This window comes from Eptatretus burgeri, chromosome 19, assembly GCF_056783735.1.
Source record: "Eptatretus burgeri isolate ZD-2024b chromosome 19, Ebu_testis_v1, whole genome shotgun sequence".
NCBI classification, from domain to species: Eukaryota; Metazoa; Chordata; class Myxini; order Myxiniformes; family Myxinidae; genus Eptatretus; species Eptatretus burgeri.
This window is the reverse complement of record NC_140979.1, coordinates 1510939-1535292: the sequence shown is the minus strand read 5'-3', so window position 1 is coordinate 1535292 and position 24354 is coordinate 1510939. Positions and strand designations below refer to the sequence as shown.

Here is a 24354-nt window from a genome sequence, read left to right as displayed (position 1 = left end):
TGTATGTGTGTACGTGTGTGTGTATGTGTGTATGTATGTGTGTTGTGTGTGTATGTGTGTCTGTGTGTATGTGTGTATCTGTGTGTGTATGTGTGTGTGTGTATGTGTGTATGTGTGTATGTGTGTACGTGTGTGTGTATGTGTGTATGTGTGTACGTGTGTATGTGTGTACGTGTGTGTGTGTGTGTGTATGTGTGTATGTGTGTACGTGTGTGTGTGTATGTGTGTTGTGTGTGTGTATGTGTGTATGTGTGTACGTGTGTGTGTGTATGTGTGTATGTGTGTGTGTATGTGTGTATGTGTGTACGTGTGTGTGTGTACGTGTGTGTGTATGTGTGTGTGTGTTGTGTGTGTGTGTATGTGTGTGTACGTGTGTGTATGTGTGTATGTATGTGTGTGTTTGTGTTGTGTGTGTGTGTATGTGTGTACGTGTGTGTGTATGTGTGTATGTATGTGTGTTGTGTGTGTGTGTCTGTGTGTATGTGTGTATCTGTGTGTGTGTTGTGTGTGTGTGTATGTGTGTGTACGTGTGTGTATGTGTGTTGTGTGTGTGTATGTGTGTATCTGTGTATGTGTGTGTGTATGTGTGTATGTGTGTGTATATGTATGTGTGTTTGTATGTGTGTATGTGTGTACGTGTGTGTATGTGTGTATGTATGTGTGTTGTGTGTGTATGTGTGTCTGTGTGTATGTGTGTATCTGTGTGTGTGTTGTGTGTGTATGTGTGTATCTGTGTATGTGTGTGTGTGTGTGTCTGTGTGTGTATGTGTGTATGTGTGTGTGTGTGTATGTGTGTGTGTGTATGAGTGTGTGTGTGTGTGTGAGTGTGTGTGTGTGTGAGTATGTGTGTGTGTGTGTATGAGTGTGTGTGTGTGTGTGTGTGTGTGTGTGTGTGTGTGTGTGTGTGTGTGTGTGTGAGTGTGAGGGCACTCAAGGTAATGAGCAATAAGAATCCGAACTTGCACAACCAGAACCACTCTCATCCCACGTGGGTGTGGGAAGAACTCAGTGCACACCCGGACAGCACAACACACCACGAGCATATGGAATGACGGAACTCACTGAACCCCAAAACGAAAACCAGGTGGATTGCAGAGGAGAAATATCCCAACCACATTATTTGGGAAAACATCCCTTGTGCTGGAAGGAGACAATGAGAGGCCACAGAACCACTCAACAGAACAAGGGAGAAGATGCTCGATAAAAACACGAAACCTCAGATTCAACAAGAAAGAAAAAATAATCTCACAGATTCAACAAGAAAGAAAAAAATAATCTCCTCGCAGATTCAACAAGAAAGAAAAAAATAATCTCCTCGCAGATTCAACAAGAAAGAAAAAAAATCCCGAAAACAACACGAGCGGGACAAGACTAATCGAGCTGAAGCAAACGATACTGCAACTGCACTGCTCCTGATTGGTCAAAGGACACCACGTGTGTTATGCACGAGGATTCCAGCAAACAGGACTGGACCAATCATGTTCGTGACGTACCTCATGCTGCATCGCGAATCCTCGGCGGCACGTGATACCATTGGACCAATCACGTTCGGCGCTGTACCTCGTGCTGCATTCTGACAAACTCTGGATCAGAACGAGCTTTGATTGGTCAAAGTAGTGGAGGGTGGCGATAACCTCTGAGGGATGGTAATGACGAAGGAGGAAAAGCGATGCGTCGTTTTGATTGGTTGAAACGTGGAGGAACGGAAGGAATTCTTCTCCTCGGATCCACGAACAACGCACAGATATCTGTTTCATAACCCGAATCCTTCACTGCGTCATTAATTATAATATTTTTCACCTTAATATATTAATACATATAATTTTCTTTTTTTGATCAACGTTGAAAAGTTTAGTGACAGCTTTCGACATTTTCTTCATCGATATTTGTGAAAATTTGAGTTCCGTGGGTATGTGACGTCACTGTGAAGAGCTGTCCTGGTTACGCGGGGGTGCCGCATCGCGAAGCACGCACTCAATGTGACGTTCAGCCCTTTTCGAACTGCAATGGTCTTCAAGGCTGGACCTGAACTTGTGATGAATATCAAGAAATCGGTAAACTTCTAAAGTAGGGATGGCCAGGACACTCCATTGTCTCAACACAACATAAATACTCCAAATAATCCACCAAGATTGAAATAAAAACCGATCAATTAGCGACCAGTCACGTGTGGAGAATCCCTCATCCGACCACACTCATTAGACTTTGGGACATCATCGCTGAACAAGAACAATGAGACCCATCAGGGCCCGTTTGTCATTCTTCTTATTCTTTTCTGACAGCTGAACTCAAAATTGATATAAGCTACAAACTCGGTTTAAACACTAACCTAGTGTATTTTATAGTGGGGAATTGTAAAGTGATCGAAATATTAATAGATTGAAAGAATTCCACAAAATTGCATTCCTTTGTAAAGGAAGGGATCAGAGGGGTGGGAGATTCTACGACTCTCAATCAGCCAGATGGGGGCGGGGCCGCGAGACAATGCACAATGCAAGGGGCCGCGAGACAATGCAACTCTTGACAATACAATCAGCCTGATGGGGGCGGGGCTGCCAGACAATGCACAATGCAAGGGGCCGCGAGACAGTGCAGTGGGCCACCAGACAAAGCAACGCAAGACAATGCAACGCTAGACAATGCAACGCTAGACAATGCAACGCTAGACAATGCAACGCAAGAGAATGCAACGCTTATTAATGCAACGCTAGACAAACTGCTGGACGGTTTTCGAGGGTTAGAATTAAATAATGACAGAACCTGAAGTTGCGACGTGATAAGACTCAGGGTTGTTGGAGGTTCGATAACTATCGCATCTCAAAACATTGTGGACGAGTTATGACGAAACGAGACGGATGAGTTGGTTCGGTGACAAGAACAAGCTGATTCGGTTTTGGTTCAGGTCCGAATCCAGATACGACCTATCGGTGGGATGTTCAGCCTGGCGGACGTTCCACCAACACCGTGTCATCAACTCGACCTGCCACGTGGGTTGTGAAAGAAAACGCAGTAAAAGATGTTTTTGTTCTCTTCCGGAGTTGTGTTGTTACATGAATGTGGAGAGGAAACCCCGGAGAGAATTAATGGAGATGAATCGGAGGAACAAACTGAAGCGGGACTGCAAGGAGTTACAAAACAAGGTGGACGAGCTGGTTGGAATCCAACGTGATACCGACGTCATGATCTTCAGCGAAGCCACAAAACTTGTGGTCAAGCTCAGAGACTGAGAGGATCAGGCTCATGGAAGAGACACATCGGTTGCACCTGAGACGGAACTTCCTGATCCCGACAAAGGCAGCACTTGAATGGGAATAGGGAGTTCAGATTACAATGAGGGAATGTCAGGTTTGGAATAAGGGAGTTCAGATCACAAGAGGGAATGTCAGGTTTGGAATAAGGGAGTTCAGATCACAAGAGGGAATGTCAGGTTTGGAATAAGGGAGTTCAGATCACAAGAGGGAATGTCAGGTTTGGAATAAGGGAGTTCAGATCACAAGAGGGAATGTCAGGTTTGGAATAAGGGATTTCAGAGTACAACGAGGGAATGTCAGGTTTGGAATAAGGGAGTTCAGATTACAAGAGGGAATGTCAGGTTTGGAATAAGGGAGTTCAGATTACAACGAGGGAATGTCAGGTTAAGAATAAGGGAGTTCAGATTACGATGAGGTAATGTCAGGTTTGGAACAAGGTGGCGGACCTTGAGCACCCTGTGGAAATATGGGGGGGGGGGCACATCTCAGACAGTACGAGTGGGGGAGGGGTGTGAGGGCGAGGCCAGGAGAAGAGATGTTAGAAGACAGAAAGACCACCAACCTGCCTGCGCTGAGAGTGAGAGACCCAAAGACTCAGCTTCCACAGCGTAAAGCCGAGAAAGGTGAGAGGTGGGATCACCATCCCAGAGAAGAGAGCAGCACTCCATCAGGCTGTGGATGAAAGCTTTATGCGTGGTCAGGAGCTCAGGTGTGTCAAGGAAATACTTTGCACGACGGAGGATGCCCAGTCGGCGATGTCATCAACTTGGCACATGTCATCAACTCCTCGTGGGGTGTATAAGAGTGATAACGATGACGTCATCGGTGAAGTGGTATCCCAGCCATAATTTATTTTTTGTATCCACCGTGGAGGAACGTAAGAGAGCAAACACACAGAAACGCACAAGGGGAGCATACACATGCAAATCCCAAGAAACATAGCAGGATTACACTGACAAGATTGAACAAATAGTTTTATTCAAATGTTTCCTTCGGATGTTCAAAGTAATTTGGATACAATCAGTCAAGACAACATTTGGCATCAGCAGTGCAAAACATCAATACAATTTCCATGTGGATGTAAATTAACTCCAAAAATGAGAAATTACAACTCTGTACACACTTTGGCCAGGGTTTAGTGGCATGGCTCGACAGGTGCTCTGAGCTGGATATGTTGTTCAATAACAGGAAATAAAGCCAACATGAACAGGAAATATATGTATATATATCCTATTAAGTCACTCGTACAAATAGTGCAGGACCCTGTCGGGCCACTCCACAGAGTTGTTTAGTGAAACAAGTAACACCGGTGAAATTACGGAACATTTCAATGGCACGAAAATAAATAAATAAATAAAAACTGATGAAGTTTCACATTCAAGTAGAATTCACAACCAGGGTCAGGGAGTCGACGGTAACATTTCACAGCCGAAAGGCCAAAAGAGAAACACCACAATGTCCGACTTGGTCAAGCTTGCAGCATCTTCAGTGTTGTTCTTCATTCACTCCAGGCATCTGAAAACAAAACAAAATGTTCAGAAAAGTGACCTGACAGGTATTGATAAACCTTATTAATAAAGAACGTCTCTTACAACAAGGTACGTGTGGTCATCTGTCGATGAGCAGTCCATTGCAAACTCTTCACCATCTGGAGTCTTCATGTATTCAGGGTTCTCAAACCGTGAAGTTTTGACTTCCAGGAGCCGCCGGTTGCGGAAAATGTAGAACCCAGCAGTACAAGCCAGAACAAGCACTGGGGGAGCAGTTTGTTCAGATCAGCTGTGAAATGTCATTGATCACTTGAATGGAAGCACATTGACAAGTCAATGGAAATTGTTCGAGCCAAGGATGGAACAAAATATACTGACGTAGTGGGACAATTACAGAAGCTGCTGCTGGAGAAGAGTTGTTTCCCTTTCCTTGAAGAGCAGGTTCAGCTGAAAAGTAAGAACGCAATGAATGCTGGGAGTAAAGGATGGCTCGTTTCATGCATTGCCAAATGTCATCAGCAAATGTTGCAGGTTGGATAACGGGTGGAAGCTCGAATAAATAAATAAATAATAATATTATAATGCAAACTCCAAACATGATTAAAACCAAAGACGTCAAACGTCCAGTCATTGAGTTAGAACGACATGGTGTGGACAAGCAAATCAAACTTCAATACAACCCATCAACATCCTGTTCATGGAACTCAAACCGACAAACCTGTGTGGGGTTTTGGGAGGATGGTGATTTGTGGTGGATTGGGTGTTGCAGGTACGACTTTCTGCACAGGTGGAAGAGTTCTCTCACCCGTGGAGCCAGGTGCAGGAGTCGTCTCACCTGTGGTACCAGGTGCAAGAGTCGTCTCACCTGTGGAGCCAGGTAACATGTTCAATTCTTGGATCAAATAGTAAAAGGATTAAAAGCTCCTGTTAGACATTTTACAAACTTCAATTTCGAGCTTTTAAACCGAGGAAAAGTAAACATGACACCTTTCGTTGTCAATGTCATGCTGGGAGTTTTCCTGGGAATGTCAGTCGGTGGTGCAGATGCAAGCTTACCTTCACCTGTCGATGCACATGTTGGAATAAATATGAGATCATGACAATGAACCAAACACAATTCATGGTCTCCATTATGGGGGAAAGCTAGGAAGGGGTGGAGGAGAGCGACGCCTCACGACACGTCACTATACACTCCGGGAGTCTCATAAAACGGAGGAGAGAGGGAGTAGTGGGGAGGGAAGGGGGTGTTATGGATATATGTTTGATCGGGGGACTTGAGGGAAAGAGGGGGTGGGAATGATCCTCTAATGCCGACATTAGTACAGGATTGAGTGAAATTGGGAACATTAAAACATCATATTCAAACGGGTTACACAAAACAACGCTCGTACACCGCCCAGAGACGTCCGTGAGGATGAGGGGGGAGGGTTGGAGGAGGTAAGTGTGAGGGAAGGGGAACGGAAGGAAGGATGTTTTCCTTTAATCATGGTTTAATAAAACCTTTAATAAACCAGTGTTTGTGCCTTTATTTAATTTCCACATATACGATAACCTCGAAAAATCTCTTGTTAACCTGAGAGACGAATTTAGTGGGCCGGATATGTGAAAAAAGATGTTCATTTCCGGCAGAAAGTGTGAAATTTCGCATCCAGGGGTATTTTGGGGGGCTGATTACAAAAATTGGCGGATCCAAGAGATCTCACCAATGGACCGGCCGCCATCTTGAATTCCAATATGGCCGCCAAGACGAAATGTTGAAAATCCCTATCTTGGGTTCTAAATGACCTGTGGCGCTGAAATTTGGCACACAAGGGTATGTTGACATGCTGAGTTCAATAATGCAATAATTTGAAATGTCTGACAAACGGTATTGCCGCCATTTTAAATTCCAATATGGCCGCCAAGACAAACATCGATGTTTTCATTGCTTTAATAGCACAGTGTACGGTAATGTCATAATGTTAAATCATTTGAGCATTATCATGATAACTGGAAAATTGTTGCATCTTAAATATACTGATGGGTTTGTAATTTTATCGAAGGCAGTGGAAATTTGGGAAATTCAGCGCCCCAAAATACCCCTGTATGCGAAATTTAACACTTTCTGCTGGAACTGAACATTCACATGACATTCCAATAATTTATTTTTCATGTTTTTTTCTCTTTCAGATCCAATGTTGAAATCAAAGAAAACATCGTAAACAATTCCAATGCCAACAGACTGGAACATTTACGCTCTTTTCCAGAAACGTTCTGAAAATGAACCACTAAGAGATGCACGTAAGGGCAGCAATCAGTCGTGTCTGGACGTCTCCGAGAATCTTGCTCAAAATCTCAAGGCATGAATGATTTAGGTGCCTTGCCTTGCGGGATAAACATTTCCCGACTCGATGATGGTTGCGGTATTTCAGAAACCCTCGCTGCGCATGCTGCCAAATGGCACAAAAACTGTTATGTGCAGTGCAGCAGCTCTCGTGTGGCCAGGGCTGAATCAAGGGAAAGAAAGCAAAGTTCAGACCTTCACCAATTCACCAAACTTGGTGAAGAAACTTACTTGCCTGTTAAGAAAAGACTCAGAACAAGTTTCAAATCTCCATCCGTTGAACAGAGTACCGCTAGCACATTTTTCTTTTGTGATAGCATTATCAGTAATGAAGAAATAGTCCACAGAGCGGCAACAAAAAATGTAGATTCCAATGTTAGATTGATGGCAACAGAATTGAGGGATACAAAACTCCTGGCTAGATTGTCTGCAGGTGATATGACGGCATCAGATGCTGTTTATCACAAGAAGTGCATGACTGTTCTCCACACTCGATACAGATCATTTGTAAGAAAGAAAGAGGAAGCCAGTTCAAGTCAAAATATGCCACCAGAATCAGTAGCTTTGGCCGAATTGATATCCTATTTGGAAGAAATGAAGTGTACAGATGACAGTTACACTTTCAAGTTAGCCGATCTCACAAAGCTTTATACAGAACGTCTGGCACAACTGGGAGGCGATATCTCAAAGAGGATTAATTCAACTCACCTGAAGGACAAGCTTCTCAGACACCTTCCGCAACTTGAGGCACATAAGAGCAACCATGAAGTGGTACTGTCATTCAAAGAGGACATTGGTGAAGCTTTATTGCATGCTTGTAGACAAAGCTCTGACAACGACGCGGTCATTCTCATGAGAGCTGCCCAGATTATGCGCAAAGATATTGTTACGTTTGAGGGGGGGGGGTATGCAAGATATTGTTACGTTTGAGGGGGGGGTATGCATTCAAAGGGTAATTAGGATGTTTAATTAGGTATGCCATGCTGTTCGAGTTTACCAGGATCTCGATGTAATAAGTAGCAATTCAGTGGTGATAAGTTGTCTAGTAAATGTTCATTTCTTCAAGGGGGGAGATGATAATTGTCACGTAATTAGATAGGGACACGGGATAGGGTAAGTGTGTCTGCGTAAACCCCTTTTTGGTATTCTCTGGAGACTGGCCGTGACGTCACAGGACAGTGCAGCGGATGGCTCCGCCCCGTGATCACGATTGGCGGGAGGCGACGGCGGTGGGCCAATAAACAGCTCGATTGGAAGTGACGAGGACAGAAGGATAAAAAGGTTCTGTTCGGGATCGAAAAGGAAGAGGAAGAAGATTACAACCAAAAGATCGTGTTTTTTTGGTGGGGAGGCTGTTGCGCGGGGAGCATCCTTGTTGTTGTGCTGATTCGATCGTGTCTTGGAGCCTTGCTGAGCCTCGTGCCTCACCTTGGTTGGCTCTGGGGTTCTGCTGACTCAGAGTACGGGGTCGAACGGCGGGCGGACCTGCCTCCCTCTCCTACTCGCAACTTGGCGCCAGAACTGGTTCCCTGGCGGCTGTGAGCGGACTTGGGCCAAGACCAGGAGGTCGACAGCACCACGGTTTCTCCTGCCCCCCTGACGAGAGCAAAGCCAGCTCGTCCGGCGCCGATCCAGGGACAGTTGCGTCCACACCACGGTCCAGCCTGACCACCAGAAATAGCTACGTTTTGTGTGTGTGTGTGTGTGTGTGTGTGTGTGTGTGTGTGTGTGTGTGTGTGTGTGTGTGTGTGTGTGTGTGTGTGCTTGGCGCCTTAGAAGGTTTGAGATCTCTATATTCATTGGAATTGTTTGTGTTTTTCCCCACGCCCGATCCCACACCATCCCGTCGAATCGCCCCGGATCCCTCTTCTTGCCGAGTCTTGTTATTTCTGCTTAATAGTAAAAACAAATAAACATCATCAACTCAGTGAAAAGTGACTCGTGCCACCTTCCTCGTCCCGTTTGCGGTAGAGCGATTAGAACCGCCATGTTTGGGTTATAAACAAATAAACCGCCTCCATCGTTTCGGCTCATTCTACGTTGGCGGGACTGTTCAAGTCCCGTGGACGTCACAATATTTTGCAAAAGCAATACCAATTCAATGGATCCCTAGTTAACGAATTATATAACAACTCACCACCATCATTGGCAGCGTTGATGGAAATGATTCTTGCTGGTACAAACATACAAAAACAGAACGCAAACAACAAGGGAGGCGTCTCTGTGCAATCCTGAACTCAACTTGTAACATTCAACACTAGGAAACGAAGAAGGTTGGAAACTACAGCAGTACGTCACAATTTGAAACGTGAAACATCACTGCCACTTAACCTGGGTCTTCTCATTCATAGCAAAACAAGGAAACGGGATCTCGTTGACGTTCTTTTTCAACATGGTTGGTGTGTTTCCTATGATCGCATACTGGAGGTATCCACAGATGAGGCCAACAGAGTCATAGAAATAAACAAACATGACGGCGTCGTGTGTCCAACAAAATTGCGAAGTGGAATATTCACAACAGGCAACCTAGACAACATAGATCACAACCCATCATCAGCATCAGCACAAAGTTCATTTCATGGAACCGCGTTATCACTGACACAACAGGTTTCACATGACAAAAGTGGCAGCATTCGAAATCATGAGAATGTCACTGAGAATGAGAACAAACAGCGCTCCAAAACCATAGCCGCCCTTCCTGCATCTTACAGTGATGTGCTTCCTGAAGCATTTCCAACTAATAATCCCATTCCACGAAAACAAAAAGGTCCATCCACTCCAAGTGTGTCCTCCGGAATACAGGACAAAGAAAGTCAGTGGCTTTCGTTTGTACAAAGTCTGCAGGAGAAGGAAGGTCTTGAGAGTGAAGATAATATCTCCTGGTCAGCATACATGGCAAATCTGCCATCGGCTGCCAACTGGTACAAAATATACTGTGAAATGAGCTCTTTGACTTGTAATATGATTCGTCAACTAGGGATCCATTGAATTGGTATTGCTTTTGCAAAGAACCCGGGATTTTCAACATTTGGTCTTGGCGGCCATATTGGAATTCAAAATGGCGGCCATACCATTTGTCAGACATTTCAAATTATTGCCTTATTGAACTCAGCATGTCAACATACCCTTGTGTACAAAATTTGAGCACCACAGGTCATTTAGAACCCAAGATAGGGATTTTCAACATTTCGTCTTGGCAGCCATATTGGAATAAAAAATGGCGGCCATAAGGTTTGCCATACATTTCAAATTTTTCCATTATTGAATTCATTATCTCAAAATGCACCTGTGTACCAAATTTCAGGGCCATAGGTCACTTGGAACCATAGAGAATAATGTTCAATGTTTCGTCATCGCAGCCATATTGGAATTCAAGATGGCGGCCGGTCCATTGGTCAGACCTCTTGGATCCGCCAATTTTTGAACTCAGCATGTCAAAATACCCCTGTGTGCAAAATTTCAAACTTTCTGCCGGATGTGAACATCTCGAGCAATTTTTGTTACATATCTGCCCCACGAATTGTGGAATTGATCCGAGCAGCAGCTCTGACTGATAAAAACAAACAAAAACAAACAAACAACTTTCATTTGTCCAATTCACACATTCTTTGACCCCTGTTCCTCTCCTCGACCCCCAGAGAGTTGTCTGGTGGTGGAGAGGGTTTCGGAGGAGGATAGTATGAGGAGAAAAGAAGGCAGTGTGAGGGGAGGGAAGGGAAGGCAGCCTCAGGAGAGGGGAAGGTAGCCTAATGGAAGGGGGAGGCAGCGTGAAGGCAGGAGGAAGCATGGGGGGGAGGCAGCTTTAGGGGAAGCAGCATGAGGCATGAGGGGGAAGTGAGGTAGTGTGAGGGATAGGGAAAGCAGTGTGACGGGAAGAGAAGGCAACCTCAGGGGAATGGAAGGCAGAATGGGGGGAAGGGAAGGCAGTGTAAGAGCAAGTAAAGAAAGTGTGTCGTGAGGGGAGGGAAGGCAGTGTTAGGGGAGGAATGGCAGCATAGCAGGGTATTCCACTCGTGATAAAACACATCCAAACAGAAACGTTTTCTTTGAAACCAGCGTGTTCTAAATAAAACCAAGAGAGAGCATTTAAATATTACATCCCAAACCCATACCATCTACCTGGCAAAGGACTGCCGCCATATTAACCCCCCCCATAAACGTTTTCCAAACCTCCTCACAGTCCATGGTAAACGTGCACCGGGAATCAGCTTCAGAAATAACCTCAACCAATGAATGCACAGCATCTTTACCACAATCAGTCTCATCAGCTCCGTTGTTGCAATCTTCTTTCCCATCGCACAGCAAAGCCTTTGATATGCAATGACTTATAACTCGACCACCACATGCAAACTCCGTAGGAGGGCAGGTCCTATTGTCTGAAACAAAAGCATTGTCAGGCATCGCCATCACAACTATTGAGGCAAGACCACAGGTCTGTTTTGTTTTTGTAATGAAGGTGGGAAAAACCAACAAAAAACCAGGCCGATGAGCTCAAAGATAGTCATCGCACCAACAAAGCGGTCATGTTAATATGCTTAACGAAAATATGGGATAATTAAACTCCATATTAGAATATAAAACAGTACTTGAACTCACGACAGGTTGCCAGAGCTTCATCAGATCGGTCATTGCAGTCCACCTCTCCATCACAAACCCAACTTGAAGGTAAGCATTCACCTCCACCACAAAGAAATTTATCAGGCGGACAGGATTGAGAAGCTGCGTAATCCACAACAAAAAGAAAACAAGAAAAACATCAATCAGAGATTGCACACCCTCACCAGGAATTGTGTTGTGTGGTGTTTGTGCAATGGTGTGTTACGTAGTTAATAAGAGATGTAATCAGAACTTCCATTTTATAACTGCTGGCAGTGATGAGTGGGTACCAAGCCGGCCAGGTACCAAGCCGGGTACCAAGCAGTGCTGCTTTGATGGCACACCTGACCCTGACCCATGAAGTTTTTATTATTATTCAATTTAATTTAGAATGAGATCAAAATAAATCAATCCAAATGGAAGACCAAATCGGTACAGTCCTTCATTACAGTAATCAGAATCCAATCCAATCCATTGGGACCATACTCTGCAGAGAGCATCAGTGCTGCCAAAGTAGTCTCCTGTCCTGGACGGGTCACCACTTCAACACAGGAGACTTGAACCACTCAATCATCCCAACAAGCTGGTACTCAGGTTGCTGACCTCAGAAGGATGGCAGGCTGAGTCAACCCCAGCTTGTATTAATTGAACATCCAAAAAGGATTTGAACTCAGGACTATCGTGTCCCAAACCCACCAATCTGACCATAAAATCAACAACAGGCATACATTGCAATAGTATGCAATTAAGTGGTCAGGTCAGTATGTGTGGTCAGGGTGCAAATGATGTAATTAATACATATATCGTCATATGGCTTCACAGATGGCTTCATGCATGGACCGAGTCGTAATGGTCTTATGGGTCTAATGATCTTCAAGGTCTTATGGGTTTTTGTGGTCTCAAATAATTTATAGGGTATTTAAGGGTCTTCATGCTCTTGATGGCTTTAAAGGGTGTTCGAGGTCTCAAGAGGTCCTTGGGATCTTTGGGTTCTTAAGGGTGTATAAAGGTTGAGGTGGTGAATGAAAATACCGTGAGGACAATCCCTGGATCAGACTTGGTCTGTGTGCTAAATGTGGTGGTTGCCAGCCAAGCGGTCTTTGCAAAAAAAGGTGAACATACAGACAGACGACAACTTTTATTTATGAGATGACACTTTGAACCTCAACAGAAATAGCAAGTTAGAACATTCCAATGGACATCTTGTGTGTTTTATATTTTGTGTGGCACCCTGCCTTGCTCTTTCCAAACTGGCAACCCATTTCGTGCCCACTTATTGATTTGTTGACATATTGTTGCGAATCTGGAACCCATGAGCACTCAACATTCAGGTCCCCATAGCTCAGTTATTTCAATAAGTAAATGTGGATAGAGAGCTCCTTTCCCCGATGTCTAATAGGAATTAAGTGTGCATGCGCTGCGAAGTTATTCTCTTGATAGGATTTTTACACTTATAACAACAACAACAACAACAACAAGACGCCTTCACCTCGCTTCCTCAACCCGACGCCATAGTGCCCGCGGTTGGCGGAGTTCAAGGAGGGACCTTGCGGCGGCTCTCGACCAATCAGGGAGATGCGAGCAAGTTTGCCGTCGGTCGGCAAATGGGCGCAGAGCGAGCTCCAAGAGAAACAGAGCCTTTTTGCGGGGGGCGGGGAATCGAGACGCCCCGACACGCCCCCCCGACCAAGCATGGAGAGACGACCGATTTCCCCCGGCGAATGAGGGTGCAGAGAAGTGAGACACATCCCTCCCCCCGCCCCCGGCGAAAAAGAGGGAAGAAATAGACGGGACAGCACAGTCATCTGGTTTTTGGTCTCGACTCGTCGCTGGCTTCTGGTCTCGTCTGGTCGCTGGTTTTTGGTCTCGTTTCGTCGCTGGCTTCTGGTCTCGTCTCGTCGCTGGCTCTGGTCTCGTCTTGTCGCTGGCTTCTGGTCTCGTCTGGTCTCTGGCTTCTGGTCTCGTCTCGTCGCTGGCTTCTGGTCTCGTCTCGTCGCTGGCTTTTGGTCTCGTCTCGTCGCTGGCTCTGGTCTCATCGCTTGCCGAAGGAGCATGCTGTAGCCCGACGCTGCCCTCCATACCCGGTGCTTGCGGCGGCATCGAGCTGCGGGTTCAAGTCCCGCCGAGCCGGATCGTCAAGGGCTGCACGAGGCAGAAAGGTCAGAGTTCACTTTGGTTTCCAGCTCATCTTCCCTCGAGCTGGGAACCTTCAATAAAGACCTTGAGGTCCATCTTCTTTTGGGGTATTTGTGTGTGCGTGTGTGTGTCCTTGGGCCCCGTCTGCAAGTACATACTGTTAAGTGCCTGTGTTTGCTTGTACATTCACTGCATTTCTTACAGTCGGTTTAACTCTGCTCTTGTGTGTTCCCTTCCCCCCATTATAAATAAATCCCCTGTTAAATGTTTCAGCTCGTTTCTGTGTTTCGTTCATTGGTTTAGCACGGTGCGTGTTGGGAAATTGTACATTTGGACTGACGGACTTCGGTAACCATCCGCTCGGGTTACGCACGGTTCGAGAACGCTAACGGCTCGTTCCGCTCGAGCTCAGCCGAGGGTGAATTTCCCCAGTAGTTTGGACGACATGGGTATTTAGGTAAATTGAAATTGGCAATTGACCCTATCCCACGCGGTCGACCCATTGGCGATCTTCGGTCCGATAAGTCACCGTCGGCTCCAGAGTTATCCGGGGTGACGACCCATAAATTCCGGGTGTTCGGTGGAGCAGACTCCACTGCTCCATCTTGCGGTCGTGCTCGCCGCCGAAACTCAGCCCCACAAGAGTATTATCTCCTGAAGAGAAATGGCTCGTTGTTCCACATCAAAAACATTGAAGCAAAAAGCAAAGATGAAGTCATCAGGAGGAACCTGGATAGGATTCACATTTCAGATTCTGCTCCTACACCCTCAACCCATCCAAGCACATCCAAGTGAGCCTTATTTGAAAAAAAAGGAACAACAACCCATATCAAAAAATTAAATAATTCTGGCTGCCAGACCATGCGTCCGATCAAGTTGAAATTTAAAACATGTGTTCCCCATCACGACGAGATCACATTTGTGACGTTTCACATCAATTGATTAAGCGGTTCCAAAGAAAATAGATGTATGCGGTTGTGGAATTGATTAAGCGGTTGTGGAAATTCACCGAACATCATTCAGGTTCCCCAAAGATCAGTTATTTCGATAAGTATGTGTTTCAGGTTAGGATCCCCCCCACCGATGTGTAAAGGGTATTGTTCGTGTGCCGGGCTGTGAATCTTTGAGGTAGTCATTATTCTTTTCGATCTTTTATTTTAAAATATCGCAACATTGCCATCTCCTCGATGAACAACGCCATCTCTGAGCCAACCATCATCTACTACAACGCGAACAAACATCGCAACCATCATCTCCTAGAATGCGAACAAACATCGCAACCATCATCTCCTACAACGCGAACAAACATCGCAACCATCATCTCCTACAACGCGAACAAACATCGCAACCATCATCTACTACAACGCGAACAAACATCGCAACCATCATCTCCTAGAATGCGAACAAACAACCCCAACCATCATATCCTGAACAAACAATGCGAGCCGATTTGCATCTATATGGATCACAGGACGGCTTCCCCGAAACCAACTAGTGACGTCGGACATGGGGTTTCCAGCGAGGCTTTCGAGGGGTGAGAGGTCGGAGGTGAAGAGTGGGCGGGGCCCGGCCTCTGGTGAGAGTTCAAGGGGAAGCTCGCCTGCACCTATAAAAGGCAGAGCTCGCCCGGAGAGAGCAGTAGTCAGAGCTATGGAGAGAAGTCGTCGCCGGGCGAGCAGTGCCAGTCGGGGCTTCGGAAGTCAGTGCCAGTCGGGAGGAGAAGCCAAAGTGCCAGCTGCGGTGGAGTCCAGCGAGTCGTCGGAGTCCGGGCAAGGAGAGCCAGCGGCAGCGGCGGAGCTTGGTGGTCCGGAAAAACGACCCTGACGGCGGTCGAGCAGCGTCGCTAAGGTAGTGGACAGGTCATTAAAGAGCATCAACTCTAAAAGAGCCAAGGACCCGTTCACTCCGCCCAAAGCGTCGCCGGCCAGGCCCGACAAAAGGGCGCGACGAGAGCCGGACCACCGAGGGGAACCAAGCAGCCGCTCACCCAGCTGCTCAAGCCGCCCGGCCGCTTATGCGACTGGCGCGTTGCGACACAAGGGCCAAGCAGAGACACCAGGGGTCACCGACCCGAAGACCTTCGAGCCGCACAATGAGCTGCCAGGTAATCTGCCCAGCCTCTTGTAAGCCTTCGGTCATCCAGGCTCCGAGTTGGAATAAAGGCTCACGGGCCCGTTTCTTTTCTGGGTTTTGTATGAAAGTGTCCTCTGGCACCTTGTCTTTATCAGTAGAAATGATTTAAGTGCATGCTTGTACATAAGTGAATAGTCATCGGCTGTTGGCTTTGCTCGTGTCATGTCCACTTCCCCCATTGTTTGCTTGCTTGTTTAATAAATTTCCCGTTGTTTGACTGTAAAACTGCTCGTTGCGTCCATTTCCTCCGATTGACTTCCACGGCGCGTTCGGGAAATTAGCAGGCTGTTAAAGCTAATAAAAGTGGTCCTTTGGTCTGACGGAACATGGCGATTACAACCGCTCGGCATCGCACACGGAACGAGAACACTCAGCGGCTCGTTTCCGGACGAGTTCCGTCGAGGTATAAATTCTTGGTACTTCTGTTTGCGCAGAAAATTAGCAATGTCGAGATTCGGCGATTAACCCTGTTCCACGTGGACAGAATATTGGCAGTTTATGGTGCGTTAAGACATCCGTGACAGGTTTCCGGAGATGTGCGGAAGCTACGACTGAAATCCGGTTTTCGGCGGACGGGCGACTGCGGTTGGGCCGTAAGCGGTCATGCGTGGTGTCGAACCGGTGAAATTCGTAACAACATGCTTAACGAAAAACATGGGATAATTAAACTCCATATTAGAATATAAAACAGTATTTGAACTCACCACAGGTTTCTGGACCTTCATCAGATCGGTCAGTGCAGTCCACCTCTCCATCACAAACCCAATATGAAGGTAAGCATTTACCTCCACCACAAACAAAATCATGAGGCATACAGGATTGAGAAGCTGCGTCATCCACAACAAAAAGAAAACAAGAAGAAGATCAATCAGAGATTGCACACCCTCATCAGGAATTGTGTTGTGTGGTGTTTGTGTACTGGTGTGTTCCGTAGTTAAGAAGAGATGTAATCATAACTACCATTTTGTAACTGTTGGCAGTGATGACCGGGTACCAATCCAGGTACCAAGCCGTACCGCTTTTATGGGACACCTGACACTCACACATGAAGTTTTTATTATAATTCAATTTAATATGGAATGAGATTAAAATAAATCAATTAAAATGGAAGACCAAATCGGTGCAGTCCTTCATTGCAGTAATCAGAATCCAATCCAATCCATTGGGATCATACTCGCAGAGAACATCAGTGCTGCCGAAGTAGTCTCCTGTCCTGGACGGGTCACCACTTCAACACAGGATACTTGAACAGCTCAATCATCCCAACAAGCTGGTACTCAGGTTGCTGACCTCAGAAGGATGGCAGGCTGAGTCAACCCCAGCTGATATTAATTGAACAGCAAAGTAGGATTTGAACTCAGGACTCTCGTGTCCCAAACCTACCAATCTAACCATAAATCTAATCTTACCAACAACAAGCATACATTGCAATAGTATGCAATTAATAGATGTATGTGTGGTCAGGGTGCAACTGATGTAATTCATACACATATCGTCACATGGCTTCACAGATGGCTTCACGCATGGACCGAGTCGTAATGGTCTTATGGGTCTAAGGATCTTCAAGGTCTTTTGGGTTTTTGTTGTCTCAAAGGGTTTTGGGGTATTTAAGGGTCTTCAGGGTCTTATTGGTCTTCAAGGGTTTTTGGGATCTCAAGAGGTTTTAGGGATCTTTGGGTTCTTAAGGGTGTGTAAAGGTTGAGGTGGTGAATGAAAATACTGTTGCGGATCCGGGGTGGCGGGATTCTCACCCGACTCCTGGCGCCACCCTTACCACCGCCGTCTCTGGGGTTTATAACGCCGGCCGGCTCGGCAGAGCCCTCGAGTCACGCGTCTTCAATCGTGATACCAACGTAATCCTTGTACCTTACCAGTTTGCGCAATAGAACCCCGGTTACAGACTGGTTTTGGCAGATGCCGAGCGTTTTCTGCGAGTCTGTAACCATTTTGGTTTTATATGCCAATCGAACGGATCGTTCCTCGACGCGACACAAATTAATCCAAAGCGCCAACTTCATACGAACCAACCAGATTTATTGGAGAACATCGGGGAACACGACACAAGCAAACCATTCACAACAATGTTTTTATTAACAATCTTTAACCCGTTCTTAACTCGGGAACTACGGACCACAGGCCTCGAGGGGGATCCCTACCGAGATATGCCTTAAACAACGTACAGACAAAGACAGACAGACAGCATGCATGCAAGACAGAGTACTTGGTGATGTTTCATGGACGAGAGGACAGTGTCAAAAGCACGAATGCTGTTCGCAACAAGTGGATGTCCACGGATTTGAGCCCTCAGCATGAACGCGCCACGTGGCACGATGGCGGCGCCGTACTCTTTCTTTTCCGCACCGCACGCAGTCTCCACGCGCTCCGACCCCATGCAAGGGTGACGGCACAAGACCGCCAGATCAACGATGGGCCTCAGACGATCTCTCCCAAGGTGCAGCACACAAATCCCTGCCTGGCCTGTTCACCAGACAAGGCCCAAATTGAGGTGCAGGGCTCCGGCAAGCGGATCGGCAAACGTGTCGAGCCGTGAGGTGAGCAAGGACCGTCAGAGGCTCCGTCGTTTCCTCTCTTGCCTTCCCGCCTCGACGCCCGACTTCTCAACTCTGTCCTCTCAGTTTCTTTCTCCGCAGGATCACCTTTTCTTTCCTTTTCCACGCTCGCCTCCCAAAGCCGACTGCCGTTTTTCTCTCTGCAGAATCACCTCCTCATAAGAGTCGATCGCCGACTCGACGTGCAGGCCGCCTCGCCTACTGCCCAAAAAGGCAGACTCGTCGTGCAGGCAGCCTCTCTTACTGCCAAAAATGCAGACTCGGTGCGCTCAGGTTCAGCGTCTCTCCCGGCAGTTCCAACACTGTCCCTCCTTCATTCGCTCACTTCGAAACCCGAGCACGCCTCGAGAGCGACTGTTTTCTCACACTGAACCCTTTTTCTCCACAGTTTCTCTTTCGTTCGCTCGCTTCGACCCCAAGCACGCCTCTCTCAGCGAAGCCGACAAACTCCTCCCCTTAGCTCCACCTCCCTCTCCAGGCCACTCCCCCTCAGCCGACTGGGCGGGGCCTCGTCTGGAATGGGGAAGGAAGAAGAGGGAGCTCTCGTTCCACCACCACCGCACAAACAATAAAACAGCCTCTTTCATCTCCCGACACACATGTAACGTCAATTTTACCAAACAACCAATCAAAACATGCATTTAATGGGGGATCTGAGCTAATCCTATATTTAGCAGCATAAGAAGGGCCATTTCCATAACACTACCCCAGCCTTTCTCCTGAGGCTCTCCCAAGCCTCCATCTGGGGCAGCCCACGACAATGGCCCTGTCTAACGCACAGCACAGATCTCCCATTTACTCGAACCCACAACATGGGAAGCACTGAACTCCAAAAACCAAAGTGTCACAGTAAGATTGGCATGTCCCTATCCTAGTGTGTCGGGTCATCAATCTAACAAACAAATTCACACTCTATGCACACTACTTAACATTCGAATGATGGATTTTAAAGGGAGGGCATTCAATTTTACTTTTAACCCCAATATTGGCATAGGAGCAGGACATTCAAAGGTTCAAAGTTCTTTCACATGTTCGCTCCTTCATGCCCCCTCTCAGCAGTATTGTCCATTCACCCCTGATGGTTTCCTTACTTCGTGGCCTTATTGGCCTCTCACCAGGTGAGTTCAGTCGGCCCAGTGGCCTAATCTCACAAAGAGTTCTTCGGCCCACTGAGCCTACAAAATGGCATGAATCTTCGGCCGCAACGGCCCACAAAAGCACTTCAGCCTCAATGGCCCACAAGAATGCTTCGGCCCATATGGCCTACTCACAAGCAGCAGAAGGCAACAAGCCCTGCATTGGACAGCAGGTGACACAGCAATGGTGGCATGGTGATATCGATGGTAAACAATGCAGTTTGGAGGCCTTCTTGAGGATGCAAATGGGTGTGATGACCTCAGACCAGGTGAGATGGAGTGTACCCTTAACCTTCCTTGCCTGACTTGTTTTGGTTAAGTTCTCTCCTTTTTTCTTCTTGTTTTTTTCACAGACAGGATGGTGTGTTTCTTACTCAACTGTTATCTTCATGGATGTGTGCTCATGACATTCTGGTGGCCTCTCTGGCACTTGGAGAGGGTGACCTCGCCTGGCCCTGGTTAACAAATTCTCCCATCAACACTACTCGTGCCAGGTGTCACACATGAATGGTGCGGAGGAAAGTCCATCGAACCTAACCATTTACTTTTAGTTCAAGACAATGCGACAAACCTTGCTCTGGCTAGAATGATCCTAATGACCCATTTTTTCCTGACCTGGCACACTGTTCCATTCTCTTTAACCTGGGCAAGGCCCTTATTTGTCTTTTTTTATTTATTTGGTGGTGCCAGGCATAACTCGCTGGCTGGGGAGTGTGACTACTACTAGGCCTCTTTGCCTGCTTCCAATCGGGAGTGGAGGACACCCAGCGACCTCGGGGTTCACCTGAGCGTGCTTCTGGCGCTCCTAACTAAGGGGTGGCTCTCTCGAGCCCCCATACTGTGCCCTCCTAGCACTCACACTGTGCTCTCATAGCACCCACACTGTGCTCTCATAGCACCTACACTGTGATCTCATAGCACCTACACTGTGATCTCATAGCACCCATACTGTGCTCTCATGGCACCCACACTGTGCTCTCATAGCACCTACACTGTGATCTCATAGCACCCATACTGTGCTCTCATGGCACCCACACTGTGCTCTCATAGCACCTACACTGTGATCTCATAGCACCCATACTGTGCTCTCATAGCACCTACACTGTGATCTCATAGCACCCATACTGTGCTCTCATGGCACCTGCACTGTGCTCTCATAGCACCCACACTGTGCTCTCATAGCACCTACACTGTGCTCTCATAGCACCCACACTGTGCTCTCATAGCACCTACACTGTGATCTCATAGCACCCATACTGTGCTCTCATAGCACCTACACTGTGATCTCATAGCACCCACACTGTGCTCTCATAGCACCTACACTGTGATCTCATAGCACCCATACTGTGCTCTCATGGCACCTGCACTGTGCTCTCATAGCACCCACACTGTGCTCTCAGAGCACTGAACCTGCCGTGCTCTCCTGGCACTGAACCCTACGGTGCTCTCCTGGCACCTCTGACAGCCTTCACCTGCCAGGAACCCCCAAAGCCCAGCTCCCCTATTTCCCGACTCACCAACTTCCAATACCATGTCACACCATCAGCCAGTATCCCCATACCTTGGCCTGCACCTACCCCTCGCAGTCCGCCTGCACAATGGAACAGCAGCCAGAATCCATGTCGAATCCTCGAAGTCCCCCGAACCTCCATTAACTTGGTTAGGAGACTCCTTCCGACAGGGTACGTTGTTCGCACTCACTCTCCTCATCTGCAAACTCACGCCATTCACCCAGACACTTTAGTCATTCATTCCACAGTGCCACACACCCAGTCCACAACACCATCCAACACCTTTTACGTTTATGTGAAAACAACAACACACCAGTCCCTCGGATCCCACTTGGTCATCAAATTTAACTGGTACACCTTTTCATCAAACCCCAATCAATTTGTCACTACGTCTGTCGTCCGCTGGTCCTCCTCCATACTGCCCGAATCGTTTATTTCCATCAATTTAAACAAAACATCAAAATCTCTTCACCAGCCCAATGGAACCTCTGCATGGTTCCAACCAGGCATTTCAGTCCTTCCTCAAACAAGCCACTCTTTGTCATCCACTTGTTTCAGGTGTGTTTAACGCTCTGCCTGTAATGTCTCCACCACTTTTTTAATAATCACCCAAATCCACTCGTGCCACTCTCATGCCTTCTGTCATCTCTCAATTTGCAATCACTTTCGGTACAATTTTCAATCAAAAATTTCGCATCCCCATATGGCCTGCTTCTTTGACTCATTGGAAGGGGAGTGAGGGAACGAATCCCTCATTACCAATTACATGACCCAACCGCCTTTCTGCCACGGCTCAAAGGAGTCACGTCTCAATTGGGGTCGTGGTCCACCCCCTCCTTTTCTCCAGGGTTCACAGAAGTCAGGCAAACCCCAATCGGTGGAATGGCCTCCCCCTCTTCTCCAGGGTTCACAGAAATCAGGTAAACCCCAACCGGTGGAATGGCCTCCCCCTCTTCTCCAGGGTTCATGGAAATCAGGTAAACCCAAATCAGGGAGGTGGCCTCCCCCTCTTCTCCATAACTCCCTGAAGACAGATAAACCCCATTCAGCTAGCCAAACCACTCGTTTGCTCAGAAAGGTCTGAAGACCAAGTGACACACGCCAGTGCCATCCGCTACTCATCTGCACTCCACTCCAAAGTTCCTGTGAGGCTGATAGAGAAATTAAAATCCAATTTCTAAAGCCTGCTCCTGGATGCAGCACCTCCAACTCTGTAAGAACCCATGCGGAGCTGTCCATTATGGTTTCCATCCCCTGGCTCAAGTTCTGTCCTGGTGGCATTTCTATTTCCCCTTGCACCTCTAACCCATTTCCTATGTCACCACTCATTCCATGCTCAGGACTCCCACACACAGCAGGCTGCACACATTCCAAGTTTAGGTGTTGACATTCCACACCTTCAACCTTGCCTGTGTACTGACCAACTGCCTCGCACTCCAGGGCTACATTATCGACCGCCAGGTGAATACCCACACACACTTCGGCCTCGCAGCATATACCGGTGCTGTAGTCTGGACTGTGGGCTCACAGCATTCGTTCACAGGCACTCCACACACACATTCAGGGGTCACACATACGTGCACCCCATCGGACAGAGTCTCTTCATTAACGTAAAATTTAATTTCTCCGTTAAGCTCCTCGTCCGCACCATGTATGCATGTACCCACGTAACTACTTCGTTTCAGTCACCTCGGTCCGGTCGCTTCTCTCCGGCAGGTTGCTCATCATCGGTTCGCCACACTCCTCTGGGGCTGTCAGCTCCACATGCTGGACCTGCTCAAAATGTATTTCATTTGTCAACAACCCCGTATGCTCCCTCAATGTCTCCTTCACCAGGGTCCGCTCCAATTGTGGTGTCATCCGACGAGTGATGTCAACCAAGTTCCGCACCACTAACATTCCTCCCTGTGGTGATGCCATACATCCCATATTCTTGTGCTGTTCTACTTCCTGGCTCCATTTTCTTTTCCATTCGAGTCGTTCTCCCTCTCTGAGCCTTTTTAGTTGTTCGTTATCTTTCTGGAGTTTCTCCATCTCCGTGAACTCCAACTCTGCTCTCTCCTTGAGTTGGTTAATTTCAAATTCGTTTTCTTTTTGTTTTCTATCCCACCGTCTCTCATGTTCTTCATTCTCCAATCTCATTGTTTCCTTCAATTTGTTGATTTCCTTTTCCTGTTTCATTCCTTGTTCTTTTTTGTTTCTTATCCCACTGTCTCTCTTGTTCCTCATTCTCCAATCTCGTTGTTTCCTTCAATTTATTGATCTCCCTTTCCTGCTTCATTCATTGTTCTTTCACTACTCTTTTTTGTTTTTCATTCTTTAATCTTAACATCCACAGTTCCTTTTGTAATTCCGTCTCTTTGTTTTGGTGTTTCTGTAACTCAGAAGCTTTTCCCCCTCATTCCTTTTTCATCTTCACACCTCTTTCCAATGCTTCCCTCCTCATTTCGTCCATTTTCTTACCGTATTCCATTAGTTGTTCCTCATATTCCTCTTTTCTTTATATCTCCTGTTCCAGGCGCTCCCTTATCTGTTTGCCTGATCTTACCTCTTCCTTCAGTTGTTTCAATTCCAAATCGTGTTCCCGTTTTTCCTTTTCTAGCTTTGTTTTTTCCCGTTTTTCCTTTTCCAGCTTTGTTTTTTTTCTTTTTTCCTTTTCCAGCTTTGTTTTCCATTCTTCTTCCAAGTTCTTCCTATCCCGAGAATTACTAATTTGCTCTTCCTCTATTCTTTTGTTCAGTTCGCTCTTCTCTTGTTCCAACTCATGGATACTCCACTCTACTTCCCTCATTTCTCCCTGCAGTTCTTCGAACTGTCTTGACTTTTCCAACAATTCTTCCTTCCTTTGCTCAAGATATTTCTCTCTTCTTTTTATCTTCTGTTCTAGGCTTTCTCTTATCTGATTGCCTGATTCTGTTGTTCCAATTCCAAATCGTGTTAATATTTTTCCTTTTCCAGCTTTTTTTTCCATTCTTTTTCCAAGTTCTTTCTATCCTCGGAGATACCAATCTGCTCTTCCTCTATTCTTTTGTTCAGTTTGCTCTTTTCACATTCCAACTGACGGGTAAACAACACTACTTTATTCTTTTCTCCACATTGTTCGTCGACTCTGTTGGCGAAGTCCTCTTTCAGCCACCGAATTCGTTCCCGTACATCGGCCAATTGTTGTAAACCCCCATATACAATTTTTCTGAAGCTCGTCTGCGTG

General features: G+C 46.7%; 2 protein-coding genes across 12 annotated transcripts in view; both read right to left on the bottom strand.

The window, feature by feature from the left end:
- Positions 1-1411, bottom strand: part of LOC147008378 (uncharacterized) — a 44443-nt gene extending 43032 nt beyond the window's left edge. The window contains exon 1 of the mRNA XM_085864905.1: positions 1063-1411. Within this exon, the coding sequence (XP_085721031.1) occupies positions 1063-1132 (70 nt within the window). The 5' untranslated portion in view covers positions 1133-1411. The remainder of the gene's footprint in view (positions 1-1062) is intronic.
- Positions 1412-4517: 3106 nt separating this feature from the next.
- Positions 4518-24354, bottom strand: part of LOC147008372 (uncharacterized) — a 218111-nt gene continuing 198274 nt past the window's right edge. For all 11 annotated transcript variants that reach the window (XM_085864715.1, XM_085864720.1, XM_085864723.1 and 8 more), the window contains 8 exons: positions 16634-16756; positions 11661-11783; positions 11315-11440; positions 5729-5803; positions 5460-5606; positions 5120-5188; positions 4844-5004; positions 4518-4766 (listed from right to left, as the gene is read on the bottom strand). In XM_085864715.1, coding sequence (XP_085720841.1) covers positions 4737-4766; positions 4844-5004; positions 5120-5188; positions 5460-5606; positions 5729-5803; positions 11315-11440; positions 11661-11783; positions 16634-16756 — 854 coding nt within the window. In that variant the 3' untranslated portion in view covers positions 4518-4736. The remainder of the gene's footprint in view (positions 4767-4843; positions 5005-5119; positions 5189-5459; positions 5607-5728; positions 5804-11314; positions 11441-11660; positions 11784-16633; positions 16757-24354) is intronic.